Below are 23,330 nucleotides of genomic sequence, written 5' to 3'. Positions count from 1 at the left end.
TGCACTAGGACACCCAGATCCATCAATCTCAATGCTCTGCAATCTCTCACCATTTAGATAATATGGTTATCTTTTATTCTTCCTGCCAAACTGGATAATTTCACATATACTCCATTTGACAGATCTCTGCCCACTCACAACTTATCCTTGCCCCCTAGTAGCATCCTTATATGTCCTCATCACAGCTTACTTTCCTACCTATCTTTGTGTCTCAGCAAATTTAGCAACCATACCTTTGGTTCTTTCATCCAAGCCGTTTATATAAATTGTAAAAAGTTGAGGTCCCAGCACTGATCTGTGGCAGCACTCGTTACATCCCACTTATCAGAAAATGATCCTTTTATGCCAACTCTCTGCTTCCTGTCAGCTAGCCAATCTTCTATCCATGCCAATGTGTTACCTCCTACACCATGAATTCTTAATTTTTTGTAATAACGTGATGCACTTTGTCAAATGCCTTCTGAAAATCTAAGTGCAATGCATCCACCTTTATCATCCCTTATCCACAGCACATGTGACTCCTTCAAAGAACTTCAATAATTTGGGTATACACGATTTCCCCTTTACAAAACTATGTTGATGACACAAACCTATGTGGGGATGTGAATGGTGAGGAGGATGTTAAGAGGCTTCAAGGCGATTTAGTTAAAATTGAGTGAATGGGCAAATACATGGCAGATGCAGCATTACGTGGATAAGTGTGAAGTTTTCCACTTCGGTAGGAAAAACGGAATGGCAGAGTATTATTTAAATGGTGATAGTTTGGGAAATGTTGACGTACAAAGGGGCCTGTACACCAATCACTGAAAGAAAGCATGCAGGTGCTGCAAGCAGTTAAGAAGGCAAATGCTTTGTTGACCTTCATTGTGAGAGGACTTGAGTAGAGGAGCAAGAATGTCTTACTGCAGCTATACAGGGCCTTGGTGAGGCCACACCTGGAGTATTGTGTGACCCACACAATCTTTTCCTTTTTACATATCCATAGAATCTTTTTCAGTCCATTTTTATGTTTCTTGCCAGTTTACATTCATATTCTATTCTCCCTTTCTTTATCTGCCTTTGGTCCGCTTTTGCTAAATTCTAAAATTCTCCCCAATCCTCAGGCACATGAGGTCCAAACTGCAACAAACACTTTCAGCAAACACCCAGATAAACAAGAAAGCCTTCCCAAGCTCCACTTACCTCCATGATGTCATGGCTTGCTTGGGCCTGTCCTCAAATCAACATTTGGATAAATTCTCTCTCATTTACAGCTGCTTCCTTTACATGAAGTAAATGGGTTTTACAACCATTCAGGGTTTCTTGAACGCTTTTCAACTAATTTAGCCCTAACTCCCAAAACAAAAACATATCTCCAGATCGTCAATGCTCCAAAGATTGCAGATGTCATAAGACCATAAGACCAAGGAACAGAAATTAGGCCATTCGGCCCATCGAGTCTGCTTTGCCATTCAATCGTGGCCGATAAGTTTCTCAATCCCATTCTCTCGCCGTCTCCCCATAACCTTTGATCCCCTTACTAATCAAGAACCTATCTATCTCGGTCTTAAATACACTCAATTACCTGGCCTCCACAGCCTTCTGTGGCAATGAATTCCATAGATTCACTACTCTGGCTAAAGAAGTTTCTCCTCATCTCTGTTCTAAAAGGTCTTCCCTTTACTCTGAGGCTGTGCCCTCGTGTCCTACTCTCTCCTACTAATGGAAACATCTTCCCCAAGTTCACTCTATCCAGGCCTTTCAGTATTCTGTAAGTTTCAATCAGATCCCCCCTCATCCTTCTAAACTCCATCGAGTATAGACCCAGAGTCCTCAAACGTTCCTCATATGTTAAGCCTTTCATTCCTGGGATCATTCTTACGAACCTCCTCTGGACCCTCTCCAGGGCCAGCACATCCCTCCTGAGATACGGGGCCCAAAATTGCTCAATATTCTAAATGTGGTCTGACCAGAGCCCCACAAAGCCTCAGCAGCACATCCCTGCTTTTATATTCTAGTCCTCTCGAAATAAATGCCAACATTGCATTTGCCTTCCTAACTACAACAACCTGCATGTTAACCTTAAGAGAATCCTGGACTAGGACTCCCAAGTCCCTTTGCACTCCAGATTTCTGAATTCTCTCCCCATTTAGAAAATAGTCTATGCCTCTATTCTTCTTACCAAAGTGCATGACCTCACACTTCCCCACGTTGTATTCCATCTGCCACTTCTTTGCCCATTCTCCTAACCTGTCCAAATCCTTCTGCAGCCTCCACGCCTCAATACTACCTGTCCCTCCGCCTATCTTTGTATCATCTGCAAACTTAGCCAGAATGCCTCAGTTCCTTCATCTAGATCATTAATGCATAAAATGAGAAGTTGTGGTCCCAACACTGACCCCTGCGGAACTCCACTAGTCACCGGCCGCCATCCTGAGAAGGACCCCTTTATCCCCACTTTCTGTCTCCTGCCAGGCAGCCAATTTTCTATCCATGCTAGTACCTTGCCCCTAACACAGTGGGCTCTTATCTTACCGAGATAAGAGCCCAGGGAATATGAAATGAATGTGGAAAGCTTTCCTTTATTGGACGAGGTATTGAACACAAAAGCAGGGATGTAATGATGCAACTGTATAAAATGCTGGTCAGGCCACCAACTGGAATTGTGCACACAGTTCTGGTCACCATATCACAGGAAGGACATAATTGCTCTGGAGAGAATACAGAGGAGATTTACAAGAATGTTGCCAGGGCAGAAAGTTGCAGCTATGAGGAGAGATTGGATAGGCTAGGGTTGCTTTCCTTACAACAGAGGGGTGATCTAATTGAGGTATACAAAATTATGAGGGGCCTAGATTGAGTAGCCTGCTTCCCCTAGCTGAGGAGTCAATTACCAGTGGGCATAGATTTAAGGTGATTAGTAGAAGGATTAGAGGAAACCTGAGGAAAAACTTTTTCACCCAGAGGTTGTTGAGCATCTGGAATTCACTGCCTGAAGTAGTTGAGGCTGAAATGCTCCACTCATTTAAAAGGTACCTGGATCTGCACCTGAAATGCTGTAACCTGCAAGGCTACAGACCAGGTGCTGAAAAGTGTAATTAAAACGAGCAACTGGTTTCTTTTTTTTTCTCTCCCTTTTGGCCGGTGCAGACATGATGGGCTGAATGACCTCTTTCTGCACTGTAGCCCTTTATGGTTCTATGGTAACAGAATTTTCTAACCACTTCTAGCGGGGTGCTGTTCAAGTGTGGAGATGTGACACCCTGCCCTATTATCACTGTTTTCTTGGCATGGAACAGACAGTCCATGAGTCCTTGAAGCTAGGTTTCCGTGTGAGTGACTAGTGCAGTACTGTCAGTGTAGAGGAACTCTGTGATCAAGGCCAACAGCATTTTTGCCTTCACTTTCAGTCTGGACAGATTGTAGAGCTTGCCACCTCACCTAGCATGCAGATAAACACTGCCTTCCCTGCAGATATGGAAAGAACTCAGGAGCATGAAGAAGATGCCACAGCATGTTTCACTCCATTCTTCATTCTAAAATTGTTGTAAGTGACGTCGTCAAACTGTACAATACAGCACATGTTGTCTTGGAAGGAGTGGATCAGGCCGAGGAGCTTTAGTGACAGCCATTTTCTCCAAAATCTTGTACAGTCCTACCCTGCTGACAGTGTTAAATGCTTTAGTAAAATCTACAGAAGTAAGGCAGAGGTATATCCTGTTCCCCACACATGTATGTTTGCAAGTAGATGCAGCCTTTTAAGCATGACCCTACCGAAGGTCTTCCCAGTAACATTGAGTGAGATACCCCTGTAGTTGTGGCAATCTCCTCTGTCACCTTTGTTTTGTCTTTTTGATGCCTATTGTTACTTGTCCTGTGGAACGGGTCCTATCTTCCAACAGAGGAGGTGGTCATGAAGGGATAGCAGTAAATGGAACTTTCCATGCTCATGCTGGAATTCCATCCTTGACAGGTGCATTCTGCTTGCTAAGCAATCAATGCCTTTTCAAAACAAAAACAAAAAATGCTAAAAACTCAACAAGTCTGGCAGCATCTGTGGAGACAAACACAATTAACGTTTCGAGTCCATATGACTCTTCTTCAGAGCAGGTGAAACAAAATAGAAGGTCGGGGACAGGTAGGAGCTCAGGAGAGATATGACAAAGGGGTCATGGACACAAGGCAAAGGGAGCATTAATGAAAGTGTTAAAGACTGAAGGAGGTGCTGACAGTGGCATAAAGGTAAGACAGTTGAATGTGCTAATAGCAGACAGAGGGTCAGCGCATTGTGAAAGCAAAATATAGGAACAAGTGACAGATGGCCACGTGGGTGGGGGATAGGGGGTTAGAGGGAAATACTGGGTTAAAAAGTGGGTCAAAAATGGAGAAGGGCCTGCTTCAACCCCTCTTAAATAGTATAAAATCCATCAGATTTCTACCTCTCTTTAGTTCTGAAGAGGAGCAATACTGACTGGAAATGTTAATTCTTTCTCTCCACAGATGCTGCCAGACCTGCTGGTTTTTCCAATGTTTTCTGTTTTTGTTTGATTTCCAGCATCTGCAGTACTTTTATTTTAATACTTTTTTGAACACGAGTGATGAGGCTTCTTCACCTAACTCAACCGCAACAAGAAACTGCAGAAGAATGTTAAACACAGAGATGTCAGTCTCCCAGGAGCACAGCTCAGTATGTTCAGCCCAGCGGGACATCATCTGTTGATGAGTAGTACTTCTGTGATTACTGAGGGGCAACTTTGGTGATGGTAGTACCAACAGCCATCTTGATACTAAAGCTCAGGTTATAATGCCAATGAATTAACAATGAATAGTGAACAACATTCAATGTAGAATATTGATAATTACAAACTACTCTAACCTCTTAAAATCTCAAAACAAAAAACCTACACTGCCCCTTAGCATAAAATTGATCCTTGAAGCATGGCTGCCAATGTAGCAAGAGCATTATGATAAACCTCCAAATAGTTTTACAACCTGGTTTCAGACTGACAGCCATAGAACTAGTTGGCCAAGAGCTTACAAAGAAAGCCATGTCCCTTTCAAATGTAATCCTTATCCATGAATCACAGCTATCAATCAAACCAAATACCCCTGAGCAAACCTCAAAGTTTCAATCACATATGATACTCAAATTCAGGATGACCTGCTTCAGTCTTTTGTGGCTAATACTTTAAACTACTTGTACATGGATAGTGACATAACTGCAGAAATCAAATCGCACAGATTAAAATCTCCTCAAACCATGCATTTTTGTGCCTTTATCTTGAGGCATGAAAATTAGCCAGGCTATCAAAAAATCCTTTACAACTAACCTTAATCCTGCTTGTGCCACATCTCGAATTAAACAATCCTGTAAAGAATCTAAACAAAAGTACTTCATCTTCTGTCACAGCCTCACTTTGAAATTCTGCCAAAAACACAAATTTGGATTCAGATACTCACAAGTTGTGGCCCCAACTTTTTTGTCTTTGCCTTCCAGTAGGTCCCATAAGTGTACTGATGCTTGTTCAAATTGTTCACACAACCTGTAAACCACAAAAATAAGTTAAGCACAGCGTGAACAGACTGTACACAAAAAAACGTCTACAGCCACAGCATATTTACCCATTTTAAAATCCAAAAGACTATTGAAAGTACATTTTATTAAGCCTCAATTGCATGATAGGATTATAGGGCCTGCTTAAGAGGTAAGAATATGAGCTTCATGTCAACAAGTCAATTATCGGGTTGTTGCTTCCATGTGCACAGGAGAGAAAAAGGAGGGGAGAGTAGAGTGGAAGGGGAAAATAAGCACTTATAATTACATAGTACTTTCCACAGCTCAGGACATTCTCATGCATTTCACAGCGAATGAACCTTTTTTGAACTGCACCAATTTTGTAACACTGGCACTAGACCCATAGAGCACAAGTTAAAAAAACAAGATACTTTTTTTTAATATATAGATACTCGTTGAATGTTCATATTAGTTAGGACTGGATGTCTCTCCTGCTCTTCTAAAAGTGCCATGGGTTATTTTATAACTACCTAAGAAGTCAGGAGAGGCCTCAGTTTAACATTCCATACGAAAGACACTCAACACCCCCTCATTAATGCAATGGAGTATATTAGCCTAGATTATGTGCTCAAGTCTCTGCAGTATGACTGGAAGCCACACACCCAGCAAGCTCAGAGGCAAAAGTGTTACTATTGAGTCACGCACATCAAATAACATTCATTGGTTAACCATAGTCAGACGCCCAAAAACATGGTTTAGCTGGAAACCCTAAAAACTACCTCCCAATCATAAGCATATCGGCAAGAATACTGACAATAGCTTTCATGCGCACTACAATTCCCATAACAAAGAAACACATTGCCGGTCAGCTGTAAGGAACATATGATTTGGAAACAAACCATCAAGCAGTCTACAAAATTTCATACAAAAGTAAAACACTGTGGATGCTTAAATCAAACAAAAAACAGAAAATGCTGGAAAAACATAGCCAGTCAGGCAACATCTGAGGACGAAGAAACAGAGTTAACATTTCAGAGCAATGACTTTTAATTAGAATTGGGCAAAGTTAAAAATGTGATAGGTTTTAAGCAAGGGGATTTGTTTGGCGGGGGGGCACAGAACAGTGGAAAAAGAACAAAAGGGAAGGTCTATGATCAGGTGAAAAGCAGGAGAAATTAAATGACAAAAGAGCTGGTGTTGCAGGGCCAAAGGGACATGAAAGAAAAGATTTACCTGAAGGAAGTGTGAATGGCAAAATGATTAACAGTAAACAAAAATTACACTAAAACCAAAACTTTGCAAAAAAATATAAACAAAACGCAGGCAGAGATTAAAGTCTGAAATTGCCAAACTCAATGCCGAGTCTGGAAGGTTATAAAGGGCCTTATGAAAAGATGAGGTACTGCCCCCCGAGCTTGCAACAGGGCAGGAGACCGAAGACAGAGAGGTCAGCGTGATAGCACGGCTATTCATTAAAATGACAAGCAGCCCGAAGCTCGAGGCCACACTTACAAAGTGACTGGAGGTGTTCGGCAAAGCAGTAACCTAATCTGTGTTTGCATCTCCCCAGAATATGCATAGCAGATTACATTGTAAAGCCTCGAAATTGGTTCACAGCGGAAATAAGTTTGGGAAGCATTGAGGTAGAGAAAGTAGAGGCACAAATAGAAAGAAATGGTTTAGATCTAATCGCCATTGCAAAGACATGGTTACAAGGTAACCAAGGTTTTTTTTTAATTCATTCATGGGATGTGCAAGTCACTGGCTAGGCCAGCATTTATTGCACATCCCTAACTGCCTTTGAGAAGGTGGTGGTGAGCTGCCTTCTTGAGCCGCTGCAGTCCATGTGGTGCAGGTACAGCCACAGTGCTGTTAGGGAGGGAGTTCCACGAGTTTGATCCAGCAAATGTGATGGGACAGCGATATATTTTCAAGTCAGGATGGTGAGTGACTTGGAGGTGAACTTCCATGTCTTGGTGTTCCCATCTATCTGCTGCCCTTGTCCTTCTAGGTGTTAGCAGTCAACGGTTTGGAAGGTGCTGCCTAAGGAGCCTTGGTGAGTTGCTGCAGTGCATCTTGTTGATGGTACACGTTGCTGCCACTTGTGGTGGAGGGAGTGAATGTTTGTGATGTGGTGCTAATCAAGCGGGCAACTTTATCCTGGATGGTGTCAAGTTTCTTGAGTGTTGTTGGAGCTGCACTCATCCAGGCAAGTGGGGAGTATCCCATCACAATCCTGACTTGTGCCTTGTAGATGGTGAACAGCTTTGGGGAGTCAGGAGGTGAGTTATTTTCCCCAGGATTCTTAGTGTCTGACTTGCTCTGTAGCAAGTATTTGTATGGCTAGTTCAGTTCAGTTTCTGGTCAATGGTAACCCCTAGGATGATAATGATGGGGGATTCAGCGATGGTGATAAGATCGAATGCCAAGGACCAATGGTTAGATTCTCTCTTGTTGGAGATGGTCATTTACTCACACTTGTGTGGCATGAATGTTACTTGCCACTCGTCAACCCAAACCTGGATTTGTCCAGGTCCTGCTGCAGTTGGACATGGATGCTTCAGTAACTGAGGAGTGGTGAATGGTGAACGTGCGCAATCATTGGCCAACATCCCCACTTCTGACCTTATGATGGAAGGAAGGTCATTGGTGAAGCAGCTGAAGATGGTTGGGCCTAGGGCACTACCCTGAGGAACTCCTGCAGTGCTGTCCTGGAACTGATATGATTGACCTCCAACAACCACAACCATCTTCCTTTGTTGGGAAATAAATATTCCAGGGTACACAAGATTTCAAAAATACAAGCAGAAGACAAGCAGGTATAAACTTGACACAGCCCCTCTGTAACAGAGAAAAATTATACAAGTCTCAGGATATGGGGTAGGCCATTTAGGACTGAGGTGAGAAGAAACTTCTTCACTCAGAGGGTGGCGAACCTGAAGAATTCTCAACCACACTTGGAGGCCAAGTCACTGAATATATTTGAGGAGGAAATAGATAGAGTTCTAGACTCTAAAGGTGTCAAGGGGTATGGGGAGAGAGTGGGAGTGTGGTATTGAAACAGAGGATCAGCCATGATCATATTGAATGGCAGGGCAGGCTTAAAGGGCTAAATGACTTACTCCTGATCCTATTTTCTATGTTTCTAATTGATGAGGCACCAGATCTAAATCAAAACCTGAACAGGATAGTTTTTGGTTCTCCATTATGGCACTTTTCACTGTTGATAGTCTGCTTGCCTGTGAACATACATCTCAAAAACAAATGGACGGTTTTCAATGAAACTTGGTACACAAGTAGGGTATGGTCCAAGGAGGAACTGATTAAGTTTTTGGCAAAGATTCAGATCTGGATCCAGAAATTCTTTTACAGGATCTGTTAACATTGAGAAATAGGGAAAACTGACTAATTCTTTTAGAATGTTGTGGGCTGTTTCATTTAGAATGTTGACTGTTTCAGCTGCTGTGGTGGTATTTGTCACAGCTATCAAAATGTGAGTGAATTTTTCAGAGCAGGTTTTTGGTTGTGAATTGGCATGAAGCCTCAGTGAGATGAAAACTAAATAAAAAAGGTTTCTTCTTTCAACTTTGTAGTTACAGGGCATCAACCAGGCAAAGGGAAAATCCTCAAGGAAAAGCTGTGTAAATGCAACAATATTGAGTAAAGCATGGTGGAGGTATGCTGTCAATTGAGTGTCCTCTTCACTTGTCTTAAGTCTGCCATTACTTTGTCATTGCACAGACTTGCCTTAGGTTGTCACCTAACTTCAGTTGTCCCTAAGCACCTTAAAACAAGAAGCCAGCCCTGATCAGCCATACGTTTAATTTCTTTTCTGCAGCCACTAAGAAAACTTGCTGTTTGAAGAAATGTGAGAATAGCAAAAGAATTAAAAATGCAGCAATACTTCAGTCCCATCCCCCCATTCTTTCTCCTCTGTTCCCAAGGTAACCATAGCCATCTCATGAACAGAGACACAAATGTAATGCTAAGCCCCATATGTTGCATGAACATATAAAAAGTATTATAGCATTCATGCACACTTGGAACTCCCTGCATGTTCAACTTTTAATTTTATTTTGAAATACAAGGTAAAGACAATGGAGAGATAGATATTTCTATTATGGGTAAAATTAACTCACCAAACTTGCTCTTTGTGTTTTGCGACCTAAGAACCCAATGCTAGCTGTGGCATTGGCTTTGCCGTCAGTGTAGTTATTCAGGCAATAGTGTATGCCGCATAAGATTACAAAGGATAAACATAAAATTGACCTGTCATTAAACACATTTGATTCTTAAAGATGCAATAAGAGACAGAATTAAAGGCTTATTGTTTCTGCATTCTCAATCACCTCCTGGCCCTGGTTCTCCCTGCCTCACACCCACCTCATCACATTATTCTTCAGCTTCTTTTTCATAGAAATCATGGATGTTTACAGCCCCTCGCGACTGTGTCAGCCAAATAAAGGGTTATCCAGCCTAAACACACTTTCCAATATTTGGCCTGTAGCCTTGTAGCTTGCAGCACTTCAAATGCATACCCAAGTACTTTTTAATTGGAATGAGGGTTTCTGCCACTACCATCCTTTCAGGCAGTGAGTTTCAGACATCTGCCATCTTCTGGATGAAAACCATTCTCCTCCATTCCCCTCCAATCCTTCCACCAATTGCTTTAAATCTATGCCCTCTGGTTTTTGACTTCTGCTAGAAGATCAGATATTGCCAATTATGTCTCTTCAAACTCTGTTCCTGCAACCAAGGGCATAATCACCTCCACTTAAAAAATCAAATTTAAACTCATTCCCTCCTCATACTCTTTAGTTCATCTCCCTTCCTGAAGTCGGTGTAGTCTGTAGATCACCAACTAGTGAGAAGAGTGTAGAAGGGCAAAACTGCATGAAAATTGCAGAGATGCAAGCATCATAGAGTAGTTATAATGAGGGACTTGAATTACTCGAATGTAGACTCGGGTAATGGTGGTGTGAAGGGCGGAGAGGGGACAAAAATTCCTAGACTGTGTTCAGGAGAATTTTCTGCCGCAGTATGAGTCCAATCCAACAAGAAAAGACAGAGTGTTGGACATGGTTCTTGGAAAGGAGGTGGGCTAAGTAGATCAAGTGTCAGTGGGGGAACATTTAGGAGACAGTGATCATTACATTGTGTGTTTTAGGATGATGATAGAAAAGGGCGGTAGACAATCCAGAGTAAGAATAATTAACTGGACAAGAGCAGACTCTGATGGGGCAAGAATGGAGCTGGGCCAGATAGACTGAACGAAAGATTGGCGAGAAGAACTATAGCTAAAAAAAATGGGCTGTCAAGAATTGGTTCAGGCACAGTCAAGGCATATTCTGTCGAAAGGGAAAGGTAGGGCAAACAAATCCAGAGCTCCCTGGATGAAAAAGGTGATTGAAATTAAGATAAAGAAGAAAAAGTGTGCTTATGACATGTGTCAGGTAGAAAATACAGTTGGGAACCAAGAGGAATACAGAAGGTTCAAGAGAGGAGGTGAAAACGCATATTAGAGAAGTGAAGAGGGATTACTAAAACAGTGGTAAGAGGAGGAGTAGGGCCGATTAGGGGCCTAAAAGGGAATTTACACATGGACGAAAGGGCCATGGCTAAGATATTAAATGAATAATTTGCATCCGTCTTTATCAAGGAGGTACATACTACCCAGGCCGTGGTGACAGGCGAGGAAATGTATCACTAGATGGGTTCAAAATTGATAAAGGAGGAAGCGCTGAATAGACTGTTGGTACTTAAAAGTTGACAAGGCACAGGGACCGGACGAGGTGCATCCAAGGATATTGAAGGAAGTGAGAATGGAAATTGCAGGGGCACTGGCCATAATCTCAGTCTTCCCTAGACTCAGGAGTGGTGCCAGAGGACAGGAGAATTGCAAACATTACACCCTTGTTCAAAAAAGGTTTTAAGGATAAGCCCAGCAATTACAGACTGGTCAGTTTAATTTCATTGGTGGGCAAGATTCTAGAAACAATTATTCAGGAAAGAATTAATAGTCACATGGAGAAATATGGGTCAATAAGGAAGAGCCAGCATTGATTTCTAAAGGGGAAATCATGTTTAACTAACTTGGAGTTGTTTGAAGAGGTAACAGAAAAGGTCAATGAGGATAATGCTAGGGATGTGGTGTACATGGGCATTCAAAAGTGATATAGTGCCACATAACAGACTTGAGGCAAAAAATTATTGCTCATGGAATAAAAGGGACAGTAGCAACATGGATACAAAATTGGCTGAAAAATAGGAAGCAGAAAGTATTGGTCAATGGATATTTTTCGGGCCAGAAGGTTTGTAGTGGAGCTCTCCAGGGGTCGATATTGGGACCCTTGCTTTTCCTGATATATATAATGATCTGGATCTTGGTGTGCAGGGAACAATTTCAAAGTTTGCGATTGATACTATGCTTGGGAGTGTTGTGGACTGCAAGGAGGATGGTATGAAACTTCAAGAGGACATGGACAAGCTGGTGGAATGGGCAGGTAGGTGGCAGATGAAGTTCAATGCAGGCAAATGTGAGGTGATGCATTTTGTTAGGAAGAACATGGACAGACAATATCAAATAAGCAGTGATATTTTGAAGAGAATACAGTAGCTGAAGGACTTGGGTATATATCATTGAAGGTGAACAGAACAGGTGGAGAGAGCAGTTAATAAAGCATATGGTATCTTGGGCTTTATTAACAGGGTCATAGAGTACAAGTAAAAGGAGATTATGCTGAATTTATATAAGACACCTGTAAGACCTCAGCTGGTATATTGTGTACAATTCTGGGCGCCACAGTATAGGAATGATGTGAACACATTGGAGAAAGTTCAGAAGAGGTTTACAAGAACGATTCCAGGGATGAGAAACTTCAGTTATGAGGATAGATTGGAGTGGTTGGGACTGTTCTCCTTGGAGAGGAGGCGGCTAAGAGGAGATTTGGTAGAGATGTTCAAAATCATGAGGGACTGGACAGAGTAGATAGGGAGAAGCTGTTCCAGCTTGTAAAAGGAAGCGCACAGATTTAAAATGATTTGCAAAAGAAGCAAATGTGATGTGAGAAAAAACTTCTTCGCACAACGAGTACTTTGGGTCTGGAATGCACTGCCTGGAAGTGTGGTGGAGACAGGTTCAATCAAGACATTCAAGAGGGTGTTGGGTGATTATTTGAATAGAAACAATGTGCATGGGATACAGGAAAAAGGCAGGGCAATGGCATCAGGCCATCATAATGCTCATTTGGAGAGCCGGTGCAGACACGATGGGTCGAATGGCCTTCTGTCCCGTTAAAATTCTGTGATTCTGTGAAATCCTTGCAAGGATCATTGCCACCAAATTTCATGCACTCCTTTCCCATAATCTTCACATCTCTTCAAATCAGTTTCTGCTCTGCCCACAATATTGGGACTGTCATTGTCAGTCATTCACTAGATCCTTTGCTAGGGCCTTAACACTGCCACCACACAAACCCAAGCCTTGCATACCACTTGCTTGAAATAGAAATTAATAATGAAAATGGGTAATTAGCAGAAGTTTCAGTGGATCTGGACAGAAACAACAAAACAAACCAATAAATTTCACTTAAGTCAAAACTAGGCAAAAATTTGATCTGCACTTCAATTAAATCAGATCAAGAGCAATAAAATCAGCCTACTCAGGCTGCAACTCCATAGTTAGAGGCAACAGCTGGCTTAATAAACAAGAACTGGTAATTATAACTGCTTAATACCTCAGGTTCATGTCACGCTCAGGCTGTACAAGCTTGTAGAATTCATCCAACATTCCCATTTCTTCTTCAGTAAGAACAGGAGACCCATTCCAACCTTGCTTCAAGTCAGTGCGTGTATCATCATCATCCAATTTGTCCAAAACGTATTGTAGCTCAAGGACAGTTTTTAACCGCTTCTGCTCTGCTTCCTCTCGCATCAATTGTTCCCGACGAGCTGCTTTCTTCAGTGATTTCTGGATCTACAAAGTAAATGCCAAACTATTTTTGCAATTGAGCTAATTAAAGCTTCAACATCTACTGCAACAAACCTAACGGAAATATATACTAGACCAAGAAAATGGACACTTTTCATTTTAGTGACATATAGTAATTCCTCACTATTAGTTGTGTTCCTGAAAAACACTACTTCAAATGAAATGTTAAGCAAATCAGTTTTCCCCATTACAACCAATACAAAAGTTCGTTTCCGTGGGTCCTTTAGTGTCAAAACACTATTAAAACATTAAGCCCTGTAATTTGAAACTGTATATTCATAAATTCCTCTATTTGCAAATGTAATAAAAGTAAAACCAATTTTAAAATAAAAAATAATATCCTTCACTCTCACTCGTCAATCCTCCTGCTCCGCGAAGCTCCCTCTGGCTTGCCGTTACTTTCTCCCAAACTCCTGCTGTAAAGGCTTAAGAGATGGTGAGTGGGCGGCCAGGAGACAGCGAGCAGAAGGGAGATGGCAAATGGGAGGCCTGGAGAGCTGGAGAATCAAGAAGTGAGGGGGGCTGTTCCAAAATGGCATTATCGGGTCACATCTGCTACATCAGCCCCAGTCCAAAAGGACACTAAAACATAAATCCCGATGCCAGGTGTGCATACCAGCCCTATTATAACCATGATGTTAAAATGGAACAACTTAAAGCGGGCAACTTAAAATTGGGAGCTTGCTATATAGTGGTCCTCCCATAGTGCTGCTCATCATGAATTGGAGGAACCAACTTATTTTTAAACACAACAGTGGTTTTATACCGTTTATTGCACAATTTATAAGCATTACTGCTTTATAATGATTTAATGTCAGGTCAATAAGATTTCTAAATTAGCATTCCTATGATTTTGTCCAGTTTTTCCATTAAAATTGTCAATGGCCTTGATCATATGCTTCGTCACTCTGTTCTCAACATTTAAAAAAAAGCCCAGGTAACTCAGCAAGATGATAGTCAACATATGCTAGATTGAAACTTGTTTACTCATACAATTGGCAAATATAGCACTCAAGTACCAAAGCAGTGAAAGCCAGCTTAGAACAGGAAGCCAGGAACAGGGAGGGGTTAAACAAGTCTCATCCTGGGAAAGGCAATAGGTGCTGCAGACCAAGAATGGGTTAGAAGGCACCCCTGTGGTGTTAGTGAGGGAACCAGAAAGCAGGCATGACAGAGGTATACAAGCTACCTTGATCCAAATTTGAAATTCAGATCAAGAAATCTTAGCAAGGTAAACCAGAGAAAGATCTTTAACAGAGACTGGGCAATTTTATGGGAAAATCAAAACGCTAGTACAGAGTATTACTGAAAAGAGATGCTGTTGAAGTTTTTCATCTTGCACTCACTACAGATTCAAGAATGCCAAATGTCAAAGGGGGCAAAAATTTATATTGCAAGAGAAAATGGTGCTGATTGGTTGAGGTGTTGCCATGGAGAATGCACAAGACAACTATTGTCCTCCACGCTTTTGTTCAATTCAAAAAAGGTGCAATGCCTGGACACATTCCTTTTGCCTGCAGAGGACAGGTCCCTGCATATGAATATATGTAGCTTCTAGCAAGTGTAAATAAGCCACATTGCAAGCCTGACTGATAACCTTAAATTTGTTTTAGCGTAATTCCTAGCACACTGGATTGTTCAGCAAGTGCCATGCAATCGCAGTATCATGTCGACCATTGGGCATTATGCTCTGAGTTTTGTAAGCATGGGCAGGCGAAGTATGGTCAGTAATTTGCCTAGTGCAGACAGCTCAAGGGACATTGTTATGACCGGGGTGGGAGGAGTGCGCAGTTTATCTAGCCTCACTACTCCACAGGCCATGCCATTAGTATAAATATTTAATTCACTTCCCAAAATAGCCAATTATTTACCTTTGCTACCTTTAGACCCAAAATAAAAGACTTTTACCAACCTTCTTTCAATAAACTCAACGATTATTTCAAAAAAGAAGTTTCATTTTATAATAAACCAAGTTGCATGAACTGGTTGACATATAATTTGCAATCTGCAAGTGAACCTATCTATCCCTTTTAAAATTCCCCAAAATTCCTAAAATTCACACAAAAGGAGACAAGTAGGGTCTCTGCAGAGATTGGTGGTTGATGGAAAAACTTTATTAAAAGGATAAAGTTCACAGGGTTTGACGCTGTCGATTTGGTGTTTCTTCATGCTAGGACATGTTGCTAGTGCCGGCTGATGTCTGGAGGTTCTTTCCAATGGAGCTTCAGCATGGACAAAAATAGAGCTGGATCAATCTTTCTCACCTTAGCCTCTCGGGTTTCTAAATGCAGACAAGTTCCCCCGAGATGAAGATTCCTAGCTGGATACTGAAAGCCACACTGTATTGCAAGCAAAGCAGGGAGCATGCATGAGCTGGGCAGCTTTTCCACTTCTCAATTCATTCCCTACTGAATTCAAAACATAAAGCCCCTCCATCAGGTAATTTCCTGTAAATCACTAGGCCTTTGTCTTTGAAACAGTTCCCTCCACCTCCAACAATTACAATTACTGTCGCAGTTCAAAGAAACAAATAGCTCTCCTCCACTACTGCCATGCTGGTCATTTAGCTGACAGCATGTGATTTCTTAGAAAAGGCATGTGTGCCCACAATCCAAGGTAAACTTATGGTCTCTGTTTTAAATCGAGCCCAGGTCAGATCCCAAGTATCCAAATAATGCAATGTCCTTTCAAATTTTCGAAGAAAATATACTTCTTGAATATGATCCTTCAGGTCACTGGGACGTACGTCCTACATACCTGGCATTGCAGTGGCACTGAAATTCATATACCACATTGCTTATTTATTTGGTTTGCAGACTTTTTGGTTTGACAACAGCATCCTGTTAGTGGAGAATACCACTCATCTTGCTACTGCACAGCTAGCTCAAATTTTTGGGAATGCCTTAACCTTTTAGGCCAATTTGAGGTGGACTGGTCATTTATCAAGTCTGAAAGTAGCAGCCAAAGGCCCAATGCGGTCCATCCCACGCTCAAATTCATCTTTGAAATGGAGCAGTCTAATGAGCTCCCTTTCCACGACATGCTATATGGAGAAATCTGCTAATGGGTTGGTTCTCTACTACTGTCAACTGCATACCTACTTTCACTGGTCAACATGTTGGGATTCCTACAGCTTCAAACGCTACAATATTGGTCTTAAACGCAATCTCGTAAATAGGGCCCAAGAAATTTGCTCAACATACAAGTTTGACACCAAAATAGAGCACATCAAAACTATCCTGTGGGATAATGACTATCCTGATCAGATCATTGCTCACGGTGTATCACGCATACACACAAATATGCCCAAGGCTGCCACTTTCAGATCTGAAAAGTGCCGTCTACTTCAAATTACCCTTCAAGGGTAAGGAATCTCAAACATTTGAGCAACAGGTGAAACTAGTAATTTCAAGTTGCTGCTATGCAGTAGCAACGCAAGTGTAGTTTCTATTAACAGGATGCTGTCATCAAGCAAGGTGATGGTCTGCCTACCACACAAATGAGTAATGTGGTATATGTATTTCAGTGCCGCTGCAGTGCCAGGTACATAGGCTGTACATAGTCCCAATGACTGGTGGATTGTTGAACGATCCAGTGTGCAAAGGATTACACTAAAAAAACAATTTAAGATCATCTGTCTCATTTGCAATGACTTACACTTACTAGTAGCTACATATATTCATATACAGAGATCCATCCTCTGCAGGCAAAAAGAACATATCCAGACATTCTGCCTTTTTTGAAATGAACAATAGTTCCTTGGTGCATTCTCCAATGGCAATGCCTCAACCGCAGTTGACTTGCCAACCAATCAGCACCCTTTTCTCATACAGCATAACTTGGTGCTCCATTTGAAATTTGGAATTCTTGTGACTGGCCTAATGAGTACAAGATGAGAAGCTTCAAAAGAATGCTTTTTAAGAAATACTCAAATCAAGACTTTTTTTGCAATCTTTTTATGTATTTATCTTATAAATTCATTTATCTTATAAATTCATTCTTTAACCACTCAAGGCTGAGAAGGGAGAAAACGTGACACCTAAAGCAAGACAAGGCAGAAAATGATCAATATTCTAACTTCTCATAATACAACTGGAATCTGTGTCAAGCCAGCATAAAAATCCGAAGTACAAAACTTCTGCAGGATCTTAAACAGATTTGGGAGTAAGATCTGCTCTCAAATTTTCAGCAATCCTACACCCAACAGATAGCTTTGGGCATTTTGTGGTGTGGTTCAATGCACACATCAAGTTGCAATGATAGGAATATTTTTATTATAACCGCCTTCCCAACCCTTGCTTCATGATAATCTTGCTCTTTATTCTCCTATTTTGACGTTAAGTACCAAATAAGGAAAAGGCCTGATCACAGAAAATTAAAACTAATCTTCAAGCCAGTAAGCAATCTGGGGGTCCCCAATTGTCTGCTGGTCCAAAGCCATAGACCAGGTTTCAGGTTTAATTCTTAGTTTGCCGGTTTACTGTAACCAAGCAACAGATATACAAAGTCAAGAATTAAAACAGAAAATGCTGGAAAAACTCAGCAGATCTGGCAGCATCTGTGGAGAGAGAAATAGAATTAACATTTCGAGTCCGAATGACTTCTGCAAAGCTAAAGAGAAGTAGAAATATGATGGATTTTATACTGTTTAGGAGGGGGTGGAGCAGGTGGAATGAGATAGAAGATCAGGGATAGGTGACAGCTAAGGAGAGATTGACAAGGGTGGCATGGAGACAAGATAAAAGGAGTGCTAGTGGTAAGGAGTAAAGAAGGTGCTGAAAGTGGCATGAAGGTAAGATTGCAAAAGGCATTAACAGCAGAACAAGGGTCAGCACTCTGTGAAAGTAAAACATAAAAACAAATGACAGATGGCCCTATTTGGTTGGGAGGGTGGGGTTGCGGGAGGAGATTGAGGGAAAAGGTTTTTAAAAAAGAAACAAAATAAATAAAGAAATTCAAGAGTTATCCAGCACAGAATTAGGCCCTTCGGTCCATCGTGTCTGTGCCGACCATTAAGCACCTATTCTAATCCCATTTTCCAGCACTCAGCCCATAGCCTTGTATGCTATGGCGTTTCAAGTACTCATCTAAATAATTCTTAAATGTTGAGGGTTCCTGCCTCTATTATCCCCTCAGACAGTGTGTCCCAGATTCTAACCATCCTCTGGGTGAAAATATTTCTCCTCAAATACCCTCTAAACCTACTGCCCCTTATCTTAAATCTATGCCCCCTGGTTATTGACACCTCCGCTAAGGAGAAAAGTTTCTTCCTATCTGCCCTATCTATGCCCCTCATAATTTTATATATCTCTCTCAGGTCCCCCCTCAGCCTTCTCTGCTCTAAGGAAAACAACCCTAGCCTATCCACTCTCTCTTCATAGCTTAAATGCTCCAGCCCAGGCAACATTCTGGTGAATCTCCTATAGATAGGATTAAATAAATATTGGATTTAAAAAGGAATCAAGAGGGAGGAGAGAGTTCATGGTCTGAATTTGTTGAAGTCAATGTTAAGCCCGGAAGGTTGTGAGGCGCCGAATCGGAAGATGAAGTGCTGCTCTTCCAGTTCGCGTTGGGCTTCACTGGAACATTGCAGTAGGCCAAGGACAGACCTGTGAGCATGAGAGCAGGGTGGTGTGTTGAAATGGTAAGCAACAAGGTGGTCTAGGTCATGCTTGCGGACTGAGCGAAGGTGTTCCACAAAGCGGTCACCCAGTCTGCGTTTGGTCTCCCCAATGTAGAGGAGACCGCAATGGGAGCAGCAAATACAGTAGACTAAATTGAAGGAGGTGCAAGTGAAGTGCTGCTTCACCTGAAAGGAGTGTTGGGGGCTTCGGATGGTGAGGAGGTAAAGGGGCAGGTGTTGCACATTCTGTGATTACATGGGAAAGTGCCATGGGAAGGGGATGAGGAGGTGGGGGTGATGGAGGAGTGGATCATGGTGTCACGGAGGGAACGGTCCCTATGGAATGCTGACAAGCTGGGGGACGAGGGGAAGACGTGTTTGGTGGTAGCATCATGCTGGAGTTGGCAGAAATGGTGGAAAATGATCCTCTGAATGCGGAGGCTGGTGGGTGAAAAGTGAGGACAAGGGGGGCCCTATCATGGTTCTGAATGTGAGGGAAAGGGGTGAGGGCAGAGGTACAGGAAATAGCTGGGACATGGTTGAGAGCCCGGTCAACTAGTGGGAGGGGGCAACCTCAAAGAAAAAGGAAGACATGTCAGAAGCACCATTTTGGAAGTTGGCATCATCGGAACAGATGCGACAGAGATGGAGGAACTGAGAAAATGGGATGCAGCCCTTACAGGAAGCAGGATGTGAGGAGCTGTCATGCGGACTCAAAACGTTAACTGTGCTCCCTTCCACAGATGCTGCCAGACCTGCTGAGTTTTTCCAGGTATTTTTGTTTTTGTTTTGTGAGGAGCTGTAGTCGAGGTAGCTGTGGGCTTGTAATGAATATTAGTGGAAAGTCTATCACCAGAAATGGAGACAGAGGTCAAGGAAGGGAAGGGAATTGTCAGAGATGGTCCATGTGTAGATGAAAGGGAGGTGAAAATTGGAAGGAAAAAAGAACAAAACCGATAAATTTTTCCAGGTCCAGATGAGAGCATCAAGTGGCACCAATACAGTCATTGATATACCAAAAGAAGAGTTGTGGGAGGGGACCTGAGTAGGACTGGAATAAGGAATGTTCCACATATCACACAAAAAGACAGGCATAACTGGGCCCATGCGGGTACCCATAGCCACACTTTTTATTTGGAGGAAATGAGACAAGTTAAAGGAGAAATTGTTCAGGGAGAGAACAAGTTCAGCTGGGCAGGGGAGAGTCATGGTGGATGGGGATCGTTCAGGCCTCTGTTCAAGGAAGAAGTGGCGAGCCCTCAAGCCATTCTGATGGGGCATGGAGGTGTAGAGGGATTGGACATCCATGGTGAAGAGGTGACAGTTAGGGCCAGGAAACTGGAAATTGTTGACATGATGTAGGGCATCAAAGGAATCACAGATGTAGGTGGGAAGAGAATGGACAAGGAGAGGGAAAATGGAGTCAAGATAGGAAGAAATAAGTACCACAGGGCAGGAACAGGCTGACATGATGGGTCTTCCGGGACAGTCCTGTTTGTGGGAAGGAGGTAAAAGTGGGCTGTGCGGGGTTGGGAGGTTGAGGTTGGAAGCTGTGGAGGAAGATCTCCAGAGGAGATGAGGTCAGTGACAGTTGTGGAAACAATGACTTGATGGTCGGCGTGGGGTCATAGTCCAGGGGGATGTAGGAAAATAGACCAAGAGGCAGCAGCGAGTACAAGTTGACTTCCAGGAGGCATTGGATAAAGTTCTATTCAAAGTGCTGTTATTTACATTTTTACACAAACTCTGGAAGTGGCTTATGGGCAGCCAGTAGTTAGAAATATATGAAGTAATGCACTTTGGAACAAAGAACAAGGAAGGGACTATGTTTTCAGTGGTGAGCTGGCCCTGATTTAGAAATTTATAATTCACCAGAACTGGAAGAATTATCCACCCTCCGAGGAGACGGAGGGTGAATATTCATAATCTTCCAACCCTCTTTAGATTGGAGGATAACAAATGTTACACCCTTGTTCAAAAATGGATGCAAGAATAAGCCCAGCAATTACAGGCCATTCAGCTTAACCTCAGTAGTGGGAAAGCTTTTAGAAACATTAATGTGGTAAAACATTAACAGTAACTCGGGCAAATGTGTATTAAAGAAAGCGGGGGAGGCAGTGACATAATCGCATTGCCACTAGACTAGCAATTCAGAGACCAGGGGAGCACGATGTTAATCCCACCATGGCAGATGATGAAACGTGAGTTCAATAAAAATCTGGAATTAAAAGTCATGACTATGAAACCATGCCAATTATCATAAAAGCCCGTCCGGTTTGCTAATGTTCTTTAGGGTAGGAATTCCGCCATTCTTTCTTGGTCTGGCCAAGATGTAAGACCATAAGACACAGGAGTAGTAAGCCATTCGGCCCATCAAGTCTACCCTGCCATTCAACGAGATCGTGGCTGATCTGATAATCTTCAACTCCACTTTCCTGCTTTTCCCCACCATAACCCTCAATTCCCTTACTGATTAAAAATCTGTCTATCTCAGACTGAATATACTTAACGACCCCCTCTGCAGCCCTCTTACGGTAAAGATTCACTACACTCAGAGAAGAAATGCCTCATCTCTGTCTTAAATGGGTGACCCCTTACTCAGATTATGCTCTCTGGTCCTAGACTCTCCCACAAGGGGAAAACAACCTCTCAGCATTTACCCTGTCAAGAAAGGGTAGAAACTAGAGATAGTTTTAAGTAATTTATACTTCTATTTGTGGGTTAGGAATAGCTATAGCATTAAGTTTAATTTATATTGGTTATTTTTGTGTCATTTTAGTTTCATTTTAGAGGTTCTGTGAAATGGAGACGCGCAGTCTTTAAGTTCTGTTTGTATAACTGCATTTTTAATGAGGTTTTACGACTCAAAGTGAACAGCTATGTTACCAAAGATGTTAGTGGTTTAAGGAAGTTAAAACAGAAACAAGGTAGAAAAAAACTGTTGTCTAGCAACAAGTGTCCAGAGAGAGAGAGAGAGAGACCCACAGAGACAGGGAGAAACAGAAAGCTGTTTTATTTCAGTTGGTATGTGGAAACCACAGGGTAAAGACAGAAAGGTCTCAGAGCAACATAAAAAGGACCCAAAGCCAGGGAGTAGGACAGAAAGAGGGTCCCAGGAAGATCTTATAGGCAAAGGAAATGAACAGGAATCTGAAAACGGTTCTGTTAAGTAAAGTTAGAGTGAAGAGCAGAGAAAAATGCTCCAAGTTAAAAGACAGAGCTGCAGGGAGCAGACTTGGAACAAAGTGGGCTTCCGAGAAGCCAGAGATCCAGGAAGACAGCCAAAGGTGTGTGACTCCTTACTATGGGCCTGTGAAGCAGAGGTGTTCTGTTGGCATGGCTGAGTATCTGAGAGAGTGAGTGGAATGCGAAGCTTGAATATATGTGGCGATTCAGGGGAGAGAAACACCAGAAGGAGAGATTGAAACCCTGGGGGCGGATCCTTGTTCAAGGCATCAGAGAGAAAGTGCCGTTTGGGAGAAGATTCCAAGGTGAGTTTTCCAAGAGTGAAGATTGGAAACCCTTGTGTGAAAGCCAGTGTTTCCATGAGAACAGTTGGCCCAGTGTGATGAGTGTCTGGGGGGAGTTGATGAGATCCATAGCATCTGCTTTGGATGGTATCTGTCACTTGATCCCGGAAAATGGTATGCCTGACCACAGGTCGCCTATTGGTTTACATGGACTGTATACTCTTATGTTCACAGTAAGTATAAGACAGACTTTGTAACTTGTGTTATTCTTACAAATCTGTATATATCTGTAAAAGTGTGGTTGTGGGTGAAGGAGTAGTGTAATATAGTTCATCTTTTTCTTGTTTAATAAATGTTCTTTTGTTAAAAGTACATCAGCAAACCTTGCGACTCTGCTCAGTAGCCATGGTCCACGTTTCTAAACAAAAACTAAAAGTTAGGATCTATCAAGCCAGGTTCCACCCTGGGATCTGACTTGTCCAGTAGTATCAGCTGGGATCATAACAACAGTGATATATTTCCAAGTCAGGATGGTGTGTGGCTTGGAGTGGAACTTCCAGGTGGTGGTATTCCTGTGCACCTTCTGCCCTTGTCCTTCTAGACGGTAGCAGTCATGGGTTTGGAAGGTGCTGTCTAAGAAGCCTTGATGATTTCCTACAGCACATCTTGTAGATGGTACACACCACTGCATTGGTGGTGGAGGGGTTGGATCCTTGTGGATGGGGGCCAATTAAGTGGTCTGCTTTGTCCTGG

The 23,330-nt window shown here is 42.3% G+C and overlaps 1 protein-coding gene across 1 annotated transcript in view; it reads right to left on the bottom strand.

Annotated features, from left to right (window-relative positions):
* caprin1b (cell cycle associated protein 1b) overlaps positions 1-23,330 on the bottom strand; it is a 200,413-nt gene that overhangs the window by 145,200 nt on the left and 31,883 nt on the right. The window contains exons 4-5 of the mRNA XM_041197734.1: positions 13,231-13,469; positions 5,440-5,522 (exon numbers count right to left, since the gene is read on the bottom strand). Coding sequence (XP_041053668.1) covers positions 5,440-5,522; positions 13,231-13,469 — 322 coding nt within the window. The remainder of the gene's footprint in view (positions 1-5,439; positions 5,523-13,230; positions 13,470-23,330) is intronic.

The sequence above is a fragment of the Carcharodon carcharias genome, chromosome 10, assembly GCF_017639515.1.
Source record: "Carcharodon carcharias isolate sCarCar2 chromosome 10, sCarCar2.pri, whole genome shotgun sequence".
In the NCBI taxonomy this organism is placed as follows: Eukaryota; Metazoa; Chordata; class Chondrichthyes; order Lamniformes; family Lamnidae; genus Carcharodon; species Carcharodon carcharias.
The sequence above is the reverse complement of the archived record's forward strand: the minus strand, read 5'-3'. Positions and strand labels throughout refer to the sequence as shown.